Source organism: Marmota marmota, unplaced genomic scaffold, assembly GCF_001458135.2.
Source record: "Marmota marmota marmota unplaced genomic scaffold, marMar, whole genome shotgun sequence".
NCBI classification, from domain to species: Eukaryota; Metazoa; Chordata; class Mammalia; order Rodentia; family Sciuridae; genus Marmota; species Marmota marmota.
The window spans coordinates 36428335-36441835 of NW_025999842.1; the positions used below are offsets into that span (position 1 = coordinate 36428335).

Genomic DNA, 13501 nt, shown 5'->3' on the forward strand with positions numbered 1-13501 from the left:
TTGTTTGTTTTAAGGAGGCCAATCAAGATTTGGCCTTCCCTTGAAGACAGGATAATGGGACCACATAGCAGGGCGAATCTTGGAGTTAATTAAGGGTACACCTTTCTTTTTATCAATGAATCTGAGGTGTAGACAGTTGAGGCCCCTTGACTGGGTTCATGGCTTCCTATTATGGGACTGCAGGCCAACTCTCCTGTTAACAGTGTGTCCATTTGATTGACTGCGGTATTTACAAACAGGGTAATCGTACACCAAAGCACTAGTTCACCTAACAAAACAGACCACTGGGATGGCGTATCTATTCCACTGTGTCCCCCTGTATTTAATTTCTGCAGCTTTAAAAAATATGTTTAAGCCGGTAGCAGTCTGAGTTAGCCTGATTAGTAGAGTGAAAGTCTGCTGTATACCAGTTTTTCTACTCTCTCGGTTTAGCAAGTGTGCTTGTAAAGTCACACCTCTTCTCTGAGCCCTCCAAGGACTTATGCAGCTCTCTAATAGACAAATCCTCATGGATTATACATAAGCATCTAAAATTTGACTTTCAAAATGGAGCTTTTATTTCCCCTGAAAACCTAGTCTCCCTTAGTTCTTTCCATCTCAGTAAATACTGTCATAATTCACCTAGTTTCTAAATTAGCTAGAACTCATAGCATCCTTGATACCTTCCCTTCCTCACTACCCACCTTCAGTCCCTCACTAGGGTTTGTTGAGTCTTCACAGATCTAGCCTCCTTCCTTCTTCTCCCCTGCCATTGGGAGCAAGCCCAGGCAAGCCACTAATCTCTCTTGCCTGGGCTAGGATACTGAATTTTCCACTGGTCTCCTCCCAGGCTTTCTTCTTTCTCATCTGCTCTATACAGAGTAGACAAAGTAATCTAAAAATGAAAATCAGATTACTTTAAACTCCTGCTACAAACTGTTCAGTGTCTTCCTATTGCAACTAGAATAGGACATAAATTTCTTTCTAAGACACAAGTATTGGTATAATACATCCTCTTCCTAATTTTCCTACCTCATTTCTTGTGACTGCCCATTCAGTCATTCTGGACCCTGGCAGCTCCTCAAAGATTTTATACCCTGTCCCTTCTCAGGTTCTTTTCATGTGAAGATCTCCCTGCCTAAAATATTCTTCCCTTGCTTTCTACTGTCTCCTTTTAGTCCATTAGCCTTCAAGGTATATGTCATCTCCACAAAGCAGCTTTATCTAATCACCTTTTCTAACCACTACCCGCTCCTGCAGATCTCAAATAGCAACCCTAAGCTTCTGGTCCATCTTGTGTTTCATTGTATTTCTAGCCCATTGCAGAGTCCCTAGGGTATAGAAGGTACTCAGTAAATAATGGTTGGGTAAATGAGTGAATATAAGACATCAGAACCCACAAGTCAGAATCCACACAGGGCATGCTAGGTAATATGAATAAAGAGTAGAAGAATTCTGGAACATTGGAGCGCAGACATGGTATGATGCAAATCAATGATGCCCTTTAAAAAAAATAGTGTGGACTATATTCTATCCAAACTTGATTATTTTTAGTGACTTAAAGATGGATCTGTTCAGAGTCTGTTAATCACAGAGTTCTTTAAGAAATACTGAATTAATTTTATGTCTTTTCATGTATTAGTCATAGGTTATGTAGTATTTATTGCGTTTTTAGTAACTTGATTAAGAGGAAAATGAATTACAAGTAGTGTGAAACCCAAGTATAGGGAAATTGGCTACTTTTAGAGAATTGAAACTTCTGATGGAGAATCAAAAACCTTCTGATATTACTATGACAGAATATACACACAAGATCTACCTTATTGAAATAATGAAAACGCATTTCCCTCTTCCTCTTGGAGTGAAGGGCATGTCCTCCACACTAGAGGGGGCTATTGTACCAAGTTTACTTACTTCATGCTCAAAATTTTTATGTAGATCTAATGTCACTTTTGTTAAACATAGGATCTGAAACATATAGAAATAAGTTTTTACCCTTAAGTACTTTTTATAGGGGCAAGCAAAATTAATATGGAGGAAGAAAAACTGCCTTCGGTGAGCCGTAGGTCGGGTGCAAGATTCCTCTTGGTCCTCCTAGTGGGGATGCTGAGGATGCTGGAGGAGGCACTGACATTCCTCTCTTTACTCTCCCCCAGGACTGCTCTATGTTGGCTTTAGTGCCTGCATGTTTGGTCTCTACAGCTTTATGCCAGTTGTCATAAAGAAAACCAGCGCCACCTCGGTCAACCTCTCTCTGCTCACAGCGGATTTGTACAGCCTGTTCTGTGGATTGTTTCTCTTCCACTACAAGGTAAGTTGAGTCAGTGTTCCCATGTGAAGATGACACTCTGTAGACATGACACACCGGTCAGAGTGCTGGGACGTGGGACACACTGATTTTGTGTGGAAAATAGGAATGCAATTTTGTAAGCAAGCTCCCATGATTTGGGTTTTCACATTTCAGCTCTAAGACAGAGGCTAAGTTTTGTCTCTAGACCATTAACTTCAATTGATGGTAAAAGATAAGCAACAGCCACAGAAGGAAGAGACTAAATAATAGGGAACAGTTTTCCCTATACCATTCAGCCCAGAAGCTACACTTATTTCTGACCTGTAGCTAGGAAGATTTGTCCAATTCCCGCACTACAAGCACAAAATGGGTTCTGCCAAAGGCATTGGCAGATTATGTTCTCTTTGGAGAAAAGACACAATTCTTGCAGTTTCTACTTTGCAGATATTTTTATAGCAAAAATGAATGGAAAATGCTAATGCACTAGAAATAGTTTCTATTCTGAAAGATTTGAGTTTGAGTAAAGGAATGCAAAGAGATCTTGTGAGGCATTTTCAGTTAATATATCAGCCCTGAAGAAAGGAAGAAAGTATCCTGTCAGAAGATGGCCCCCTCTTAGAATGCAAGACCGTACACATATCTTCACCCAAGGCAGGCATGACTAATTGATTATGACACACCAAGGTCTAGTGCTGTTCTGAACACCACACTTGCTGCATCCATTAACAATGGCTTAGAATTGGTATGTGTGAAGAGACCCACTTGCCATTCCTTCACTAGTCCTTTGAAAACACAGAGTGAAGCAGGCCAAGTATGGAATGTCTAAGCACGTAAGACCAAAGTAGGACAGGCAAAAGGAGGAGAGACAGTACCTGGTCACTGGTGACCATGTACTTCATCAGTGGTATTATAGTTAATATCACCAGCACACACCAGCATGGCCAGATGATGGGGCACCTTAGTGGGCAGAACACCTTCCATCAGGTGGAAATGAGCTTGGAATCTCTTAGAATAAGGGTGGGCTGGAAACAGTGGATATTTGAGATGACAAGAGGCAAAGCAACTTAAGTGAATAATCAGAATTATCATCAAGAGGAACAAATATCCTAAGCCCAGAAACAAACTGAGAAGAACACAGACAAGACTAGTACCTGGAAGGACAAGAAACAGATCTGAAAGACAGCAGAGAGTGAGAAAGTGGCCGTGGCTATGGGCTGGGATAAGTGTGCAAGTCCCTACTTGTTCCCAATTTTATTGAGGCATAATTGACAAAAACTGGAGAGAGATAAATATGTATGTGTGTGTGTGTGTGTATCCAGTTTTTGTCAATTATATATATATATATAAAATATGATGTTTTGATATACATGTGCATTGTAAAATGTTTGCCACAATCAAGCTCATTAACATATCCATCACCACAGTTTTGTTTTGTTTTTTCCTCTCTGTGGTGAGAATATTTAAGATCTTTTTTAACAAACTGCAGACATTTAATACATTATCATTAACTACAGTCATCACGTTGGACATTAGATCTTCAGAACTTATTATCTTAAAACTGAAAGTTTGTACCCTTTAACCAACATTTCCCCATTTTCCCTGAGTTTCTATTTTATATGGAGCTTTTTGTCCAGTACACAGGCAAAAATATAACAGCTAAAAGAAACAACCTAGGCCTGGATGATATTTATTGTTAATAATTTGTTTTGTCTAAATAGTTTAATTTCTGTGTTCCTTATTCTAAGAGATTCCAAGCTCATTTCCACCTGATGGAAGGTCACCCAAGTACTCATAAGGGTAAAAAGAAGAAAACCATGATATGTTCCCCTCATGTTGCTCTTGACCACTGGACCACAGTGCTGGGAGAACCAGGATCCCTCAAAATGCTAATCACTGTACAGACCCTAGGGACTACCCGGCCATGATCTTACTACAGCAAAATGGCCATGATTTTTTTTTTCTCTTCTCTGCAGTTAAGAATCCATATCTAGACCATTCCTTAACATGAATTCAGTTCTGAGCAATTAACCTTGTAATTGACTTTATAAGTTCCCTTACTAGAAGAATCCCTTTAATCTCCCTTTAGGAAATACAACTGAAATTCATTGTTCTGATTGAGGACAAGCATCACTTCTTGGGCAGAGGAGACCCAGTCCGCCTCTCAGCTTCCCTTAGAGCAGCGTTCTTAAAAGTCTGTTTTCACCCCAGGAGCCTGTTTAAAAGTGCAGATTTATGAGCCATACCCCAGAGTCACAGAATCAGTGTCTGGGGACATGTCTGGGAATGTTTGCCTTAACAGGCTCTCCTGTGAGTCCAATGCTCTCTGAATTTGAAAATCACTATTTTGGAGGGAACAGGGAGCACCTGAGCAGTGCCCATTCCTGTTTAAATCTGCCACCTCCGCTGACTTTAGCTTAGACCTGGGGTTCCTCACATTTGCAAGCATTAGGAGCTGAGAGGGCTGATGTATCATGTAAATTCTAAAACTCTGCAACCATCCTCTCCTTCCACTGTATGTTTCCCTTGTGTGTTACTCGCCCTTATGTATTGCTTTGTTGATGAGGAAACCATGTAATCCCCATATATCATATATTTGCCACTATTTGAAATGTATTTCCTTAAGGCAGAGCTCGTTCCAACACAGTAGCTGCTTTTTATTCTCATTAAGATTGATTCCTATTCTTTTAAAAAAACGTTAAACTGATAAAGATGTTGTGGTCTGAATGTGAGGCGTCCCCCCAAAAGAACTCACAGTAGGCAAGGCAGGAGTGTTTAGAGGTGAATGATGAGTTTATGAAAGTGGTAATTGAATTGGTGGATTAATCCATTTGATGAATTAATGATTTGAATGGATTACTAGGTTGTAACTGTAAGCAGGTGAGACGAGGCTGGAGAAAGTAGGTCACTGAGGGCATGACCTTGGGGATTATATCTTGTCCCTGGCTCCTTGCTTTCTCTGCTCTCTAGCTGCCTTGAGCTAAGAAGCTTTCCTCTTCCACACCCTTCACCATCATGTTCTGCCTCATTGTGGTTCCAGAGCAGTGGAACTGGCCAACCACAGACTGAACCTCTAAAGCCATGAGCCCAGAATAAAATTTTCCTCTACTAAATTATTTTTGTCAGGTGTTTTGGTCACAGCAATGAAAAGCTGCCTAACACAAGGTAATTATAGATTTACAAGCAATTTTAGGAAATAATTCAGAGAGACTCCATAATCCTTTATCTGTTTTTCTCTATTGGTAACATCTTGCAAAACTATACAAGAATATTGGGATATTAACATTGATGGAGTCCACATTAAGAAATTCCCATCACCACAGGGATTGCTCATGTTGCCTTTTTATAATCCTACCTACTTCCCTTTCACCCATTCCACCTTCTTGAAACCACTAATTTCTTCTCCATTTGTAAAAATTTGTCATTTCAAGAATGTTATATAAATTGCAGTTATACATATGTTGGCTTTAGGGATTAACTTTTTTTCACTGAGCATAATTCAGTAGTTAATCATTTTTATTGCTAAGTAGTACTCCACGGTATGGATGTACTAGAGTGTATTAAACCACCTACCTGGTAAAGGACAACTGAATTATCTCTATTTGGGGCTGTTACAAATAAAACTTCTAGGAACATTCATGTACAGATTTTTGTGTAAACAGAAGTTTTTGTTTCTCTGAGATAAATGCCCAAGAGTATAATTGCAGGGTTGTACGGTCATGGTATATTTAATTTTAGAAGAAACTGTCAAACTATTTACAGAGTGATTTATTGACTTTTATTGCAAATAAATACATACTAATTCTGAGAAAGAATATACAAATAAGTGCCCTTACACTTTGGTCCCATTTTACAATGCATACATATATTTACAGTGCACATATATTTTACAGTTCATATATATTTTAATAGAAATTTAATTACACTGTACATAGTTTTGCCACATGCTTTATTTAAATTTAAAATATATATGTTTCCATGTTATTTAATGTCTGTATATAATGTGGGTCTAAATTAGTGACTCTCACATCTGGCTATATATTTCTATCACCAAGAAAGAATATAAAACACAGCTGTGCCTAGATTCTATCCCAAAGAGTTTGATCCTGATTATTGGGAATGGGGCATTTTAAGATCCCCTCAGGTGATCCATCACATACCCTAATATACAGAATTGAAAAATCACTAATTTATAAGATTATTTTTAATGGCCATATAGTATTCCATGGACTGCTTATGCTTTGTTTAGTGAAGGGTTTCTCAACCATGGCACTATTGCCATTTTAGATCAGGCAATTCCTTGTTACAGGAGCCTGTCCTTCACATTATAGAATGGTTAGCTGCATCCCTGGTTTTAATGTGTTAGATATTGGTAGTATCCCCCAGTAATGACATCCAAAAATGTCTCTACACATTGCTAAATATTGGAAATTACTATTTAACAGCTAATTATGGAATTTTGATGCTCTTTTTGGCTAATGTCATTTGGAGAATTAACTCATAGTAAATTCCACTCGCATCCAATGTTTCTATTTTTTTATTTAAATAAATTTATATAATTGTTCTTATCACTTCTAATTTGAAGCACAAATGTCTTAAATAATTTGAAAATCTTATTTAAAATAATTTGAAAATTCTTTGCATACAGCATAGAGGCAGTTTATGCAAAGCCCTGTTGATTTAACAACAATGTCAGGATATAGACAAATGCTCTATTCTCCTTTCCTTCACTGCCATTGATATCACATGGCTTGGTTCTTGAAGAAGCACTGCCTTGTGTTGTTTTCTAATTGTTTTGTGAATAACAGCAGTTAATGTAACAAAGAAATAATAGTTATTTAATTTACATTTAATATAAACAAAGAAATAGCTAAATGTTCCTTTAATCTACATCTAAATTAAAAAAAATAACTTTCTTTTGCCTTAAGGAGTTTACAAAAGACTCTTCAGGGAAATTCTTGAATTTTCAAATAGTCATTGTGAAACCCAGGGTTTCTTCTCAGATCTCTACTTGCCTGCCTCTGGGGTTACTCTTGTGCTCCACAGATGGGGGTCAGAGCTAGGAGTAGCCTTGGTCCCCAGGTTTTTCCACCATATCCAGATACCCTCATTCAGAACATTGAAGTTACTTTTATCATTATGAGGAATTTATGGTCAAAGCAAAAATTTTGCAAAATACAAAAATGCTTATAGTAATGGATTTTTGTGTATATTTATGTTTGAGGAAGATATTGGAAGAAGAACCTGGTTATATTTTTATGTCTTCCTTGGAAAAATGTCTAAATCTCTTGACCTTTTTTTTTTTTTTTTTGGTGCCAGGGATTAAACCCAGGGGTGTTTGACCACTGAGAGACATCCCAGCCCTTTTTAATATTTTATTTAGAAACAGGGTCTTGCTGAGTTGCTTAGGGCCTAAGTTGCTGAGACTGGCTTTGAACTTGAGATCCTCCTGCCTCAGCCTCCCAAGCTGTTGGGATTATAGGCATGTGCCACTAGGCCCAGCTTTGACCATTTTAAAATTACATTATTTGTGTTTTTATTCTTGACTTGCAATCGTTCTTTACATGTTCTGGATACTAAATCTCTAGATACTATCAGATATGTGGTTTGCCAACATTTCTCCCATTCTGATTTTTTTTTTCATTTCTTGTGAAAATTCTTCAAAGCACAGAAGTTTGTTGTTGTTGTTGTTGTTTTGGTACAAGGAATTGAACTCAGGGGCACTCAACCACTGAGCCACATCCCCAGCCCTCTTTTGTATTTTATTTAGAGACAGGGTCTCACTGAGTTGCTTAGCACCTCACCATTGCTGAGGCTGGCTTTGAACTCATGGTCCTTTCAGCCTTCTGAGCTACTGGGATTACAGGCATCAGCCACCATGCCTGGCTGCACAGAATTTTTTAATTTTGATGAAATCCAGATAATCTTTTGGGTTATACATTTATAAATATAGAAGAAATCATGTAAAATCCCACCATTTCTTTGGGCCTCCAGAGCCTTCCTGGTTGCTCCCTACAGCTTCTCCTTCCCAAGGCTGTTAGTAGTAACTGCCATTTGCTTTTCTAGAGGGATGGTTGAAAGTCACAGCCTAAGGAAGAAAAGAGTTAATTCAGATGAGGCATCCGTAACTATACAAACAAAGGGTTCAAGCCAGTAATCTCCATCCATGACTACAGAGTTTTAAAAATACAGATGCTTGGGTTCCACTCTCCCCAGTTGGGACAGCCCAAGCATCTGCTGCTTAAAGGCTCTCCATGTGATGCCAGTGTGCAGCCAGGGGTAAGTCCTGGTTCAGACATGCAGTATGTAGCTGCAAACAAGTGGAACTTGAACCAAAGGGTGAGGGTTGAAGATTATTGCTAAATATAAAGAAACACTGTTAATAAGTCTTCATCCAAAAGTGGAATAGATGGTCTCTGGAAGCAGGAGTTCCCATTACTAGAAGAGACAGGACATGAATATTAACACAGAATGTGGAAGGTCCTCATGCTTCAGTGCTGGGGATCAGACCAGTGACCTCTGAGATCTCATTTGGTTTTACTACAGCCTGCAGTTATAGTTTATTCTTTCACTTAATCATGATGTCTTTAAACCACCTTCTGGTCTGGTTATAAATATCTGCAAATTGAGGGGGGAGGGCTATTTTCTCACAGATGTTGCTTACCCAGGCAGAACTAAATGACTAAATGAAGCTCTCTTGCCCAACATTGATTATTTGCTCTTTCTCACTTTACACTCTTGGAAAAAATCCATTCTTTCCCCCTCCCATCTGTGCAGTGCAGCATCTCTGCCTTTGTGCTGACCGGACAGTAAAGCCCCCATTCTGGGAAGCAAATAACCTAATTCTACATGAGACAGTCTGGATGGCATAGTGCTTGTGTAATCTCTAATTTTATGACTTTTGAAACATGGTATATATTTCTGTTCTTTATTACCTGACAACATTACTGAATCCAGGACAGTCAATCTATAGCAATCCACGAAGAGTACAGGAAATGAGCTTTCCTGGACCCCAGACGCCCCCTAATGCCAAAATCAGGGAGCCAGGATATGGAAGATTTCCAATTTGATGGTATATTGACTTTTCAAGGTCAGATCTTCATCTGTTATGAACTTTATGAATTGTGCAAACAGGACAATTTTGAAATTGAAAAGGTATTAGTTTCCTATTGCTGCTATAACAAGTTACCACGAGTTTAATGATTTACCACATATTTACTAGCTTATAGTTCTGGAAGTTGGAAGTCTCATGTAGCTAAAATCAGAGTTTAGCAGAATGTGTTGCTTCAGCAGGCTCTGGGGAACTTTCCATTTTCTCGCTCTTTCTAGCTTCTAAAGGCCACCTGCATTCCTTGGCTTCTGGTCCCTTGCTCTCTCTTCAAAGCCAATGGTATGGCATCTTCAAATCTTTCTCTGTCATTCCTGCTTCACTCTTAATGGCCTTTGATTACATTAGGCCCACCTGTATAATCCAGTACCACAGGGGAACTATTAACAATTACACCAGATTACAAGGAAGCACTGGCTCAGGCCAGCTTGGACATTAGGTGAAGCTGTTCAGAAGCCACATCTGGGCAATGAAGACACACTCTCCACCTGCAGACACCTGTGCTGTTTGCTGAATTCCCAAAATGATTTTTCAAGGAGTTCTGGTAACCTGCTAATATGTAATTATGATAAAGAAATCACTAAGTCACATAGGGAGAGAACAAATTGGAATGGGAAGGTTCCTTTGGCGTGTACTGTATGAAGTGTGAACTGAGCACTATGGTATAGCAAAGAGAGCATGGTCTTCTTACTCAGAGGAGCCTAGATTTAAATTGTAGCTTGTATTTATTCTTTTTGTCTTTGTGCCAGTTATTTATCCTCTCCAGACTTTAAGGAGATGAGATTGTCCTTATGGAGGTTATCAAAGGATTAATTAGAAAATCTATGAGCAGTAACGAGCAGTGCTGCATTTCTCTGATTAAACATATGACTCAGGATTAGTAATCCCTATCTGCTTCCATTTTTCGGACTATTAATTAAATAATCAAATACAAATTAATAGATGAGCAATCTAGTAGAGTAGAGGAAGGAGAATGGGAGAGGAGAAGGGAGAACAGGAGGGAAAAGGGGTGGATCATGAGCTAAAACTGCTTTCCATACATGTGCAAGTTTGTCAGGATGAATCCAATTACTAACTAAAAATCTCTAATAAAATTAGGAAAAATAATAAGAGCAAAAGTAAAAATAAATAAGAAAAAAAATATAACAAGATGTAGCTCTTAATTTTGTATGAGTTCTTACTTATTCCTTGTTTGAAAAGCAAAACGGCCATCTTATGCATAAAAATTTAGACAATATTGTGTCAATCATTCTCAACTGAATTCTTTGACTTCATTCTTTCTTAAAATAAATTTTTAGGTGATAACCAAAAATACAAAAACATTAAAAGTTTCTTTATATAAAACTCCAATAAATTCTTTCATGACATGCCATCATGAGCTAAGCATTCTTCAACAAAATAGCAGCCAATATTGAGTGTGCAGAATATTCCTTTTTGCCTGACATTTAGATGACAAGCTAGCTTACTTCAACCATTGTCTATTGCCTTTTCAAGGTTTAATATTGCCTCAGAATTGCTGTAGTAGTTAAAGTTGAAAGTAATTTTATAAGAAGATATTATCTCTGTAACTTTGCTAAAACAAACTAGACATTGATATAAAAAATGAACATGGTAAGTTCTCTCCAGCCCCCTTCAAACACTCTACTTAGGCCATTAGTTATATGGCCTGAAACCACAGGTGACCCTGTTTAAAGAGTAATAGCTTAGGAAGGTAAGGGCTTCATAAAACTTCTCTTTTGCATTAGAAAAATGTTTTTACCACCCAAATATTCATGAGTACAAAAGGGGAGAGCTATTTAAGATTTGTTCAAGAAGACTACTTCAACTATTCTGGGTAATATGATTAGTGCAAAATTTTGTAAAATTTCACTGGTACATTTTCATTTAAAAACATTCTGCATATTTTATTCTCATCCTTATGCCAGATGATTTTTAAAATAATTGCTATGAGTTATAAAATAGTAAAATCAATACAAGTTTCTTAATATTGACTGCCTATGCTAATAATCCAGGTTACATCCTCTGAGGATAGAGGTAGAGCTCCATGATTCACCCTAACCTTTCAAAATCTGCCGCTATAATTAAATCCCACGTGTGCCAGCTTCTCTTACTGTTTTGTTGTTGTTGTTGTTAGAGATTTGGCAAATAAAGTTTAATAACTCCAGACACTAAGTCATTATAATAATATATTATGATGCATTCAATTTAAAACATCATCCAGCACATACTTATTCATTCTATGCCTGTTATGTTCCAGCCACTGTTTGGGTGCTTACCTCTTTATTTATAAATAAAGATGACAGGAACACTAAAAATCACCAGGCAGATTAATGCAAAAGATGAGGTTTCAAACCACTGAAACTTGAATAGACCAACAATGTCAAATATCCTTAACATCTGAGAGCCTGTGCCAGAGAGTTTGCAGAGACTGGAAACTTTCATTAAGAATGGAATCTTTCGTTAGACATGGATCAGAATCTTGAGCCAAGCAGCCTGTTGATCCTCTGCAGCAGTGAGAAATTTCAGCAATGTAACTGCACTTTAAAAGCCAGGGGAGGCAGCCTCAACCTGTGACATCCTATGGCATGAAAGTATTTGTAAAAATATCCACATAAGTAGCTTGTATTTTTTTTTTGTAAGAATGCATCTTAAAAGACTAGGAATTTTAAGCTCATAGCACCCACATGTAATTGTAAAGGGGAGATTTTAAAATTAATACTTAGCCTCTCATGACTGTCTTTTGATATTATTAATGACTGCAAGTAAAGAATTGTGGAAACTGGCATCACTAGGCCCAAAATCACTTTACATGGAACACTAAGTTGACAGAGCAATGAATGTTTGAGCTTGGCTGTCCCCTACACAGTAACCAGTGCAGCCTGTTTTGGGGCTTCCATGTTGTTGAGTGAGTTGGGGTGAGTGTTGGCTTCTAGCAGTGAGGGAAGGGTGCTTTTATGCAGCCATTCAGGAACCCAGGCTCCTTCCTTATGAATGAGATCCTCTAGGGTAGAGAGCAAAAACTATGACCTCTAAGCCAAGCCCACTTTTGTAAAAAAGTTCTGTTGAAGAATAACCATGCCCATATATTTTACACATTATCCACAGATGCTTTTGTGCTACAATGGCTACAGTAAATGGCCTAAAATATCTATCTAGCCCTTTTTAAAATTTTTTTATTCTAATTTGTTATATATGACATCAGAGTACATTACAATTCATATTACACATATAGAGTACAACTTTTCGTATCTCTGCTTGTATATAAAGTATATTCACACCATTTGTGTCTTCTTCATACATGTACTTAGGGTAGTATTGTCCATCTCATTCCACCATCTTTTTTTACCCCCTTGCCACCTCCCTCCCCCTCTCTCCCCTTTATTCTATCTAGAGTTTGTGTAGTCTTCCCATACTCTCTGTCCTAACCCTCCTATGAATCAGCCTCTGTATATTAGAGAAAACATTTGGCATTTGGTTTGGGGAACTGGCTAACTTCACGCAGCATTATATTCTCCAACTCCATCCATTTACCTGCAAATGCCATGATTTTATTCTCTTTCATTGCTGAGTAATATTCCATTGTGTGTGTGTGTATATATATATGTGTGTGTGTGTGTGTGTATCACATTTTATCCATTCATCTACTGAAGGACATCTAGGTTGATTCCACAGTTTAGCTATTGTGAATTGTGCTACAATAAACATCGATGTGGCTATGTCCCTGTAGTATGCTATTTTTAAGTCCTTTGGGTATAGACCCAGGAATGGGATAGCTGGGTCAAATGGTGGTTCCATTCCAAGTTTTCCAAGCATTCTCCATACTGCTTTCCATACGGGCTGCACCATTCTTCAGTCCCACCAGCAGTGTATGAGTGCGCCTTTTCCCCCACATCCTCGCAAACACTTATTGTTGTTTGTATTCTTTTTTTTTTTTAATTTTTTATTGTTGGTTGTTCAAAACATTACATAGTTCTTGATATATCATATTTCACACTTTGATTCAAGTGGGTTATGAACTCCCATTTTTACCCCATATACAGATTGCAGAATCACATCAGTTACACATCCATTGATTTACATATTGCCATACTAGTGTCTGTTGTGTTCTGCTGCCTTTCCTATCCTCT

The 13501-nt window shown here is 38.0% G+C and overlaps 1 protein-coding gene across 1 annotated transcript in view; it reads left to right on the plus strand.

Annotated features, from left to right (window-relative positions):
- Positions 1 to 13501, plus strand: part of Slc35f1 (solute carrier family 35 member F1) — a 401203-nt gene that overhangs the window by 354667 nt on the left and 33035 nt on the right. The window contains exon 7 of the mRNA XM_015500686.2: positions 2136 to 2290. Coding sequence (XP_015356172.1) covers positions 2136 to 2290 — 155 coding nt within the window. The remainder of the gene's footprint in view (positions 1 to 2135; positions 2291 to 13501) is intronic.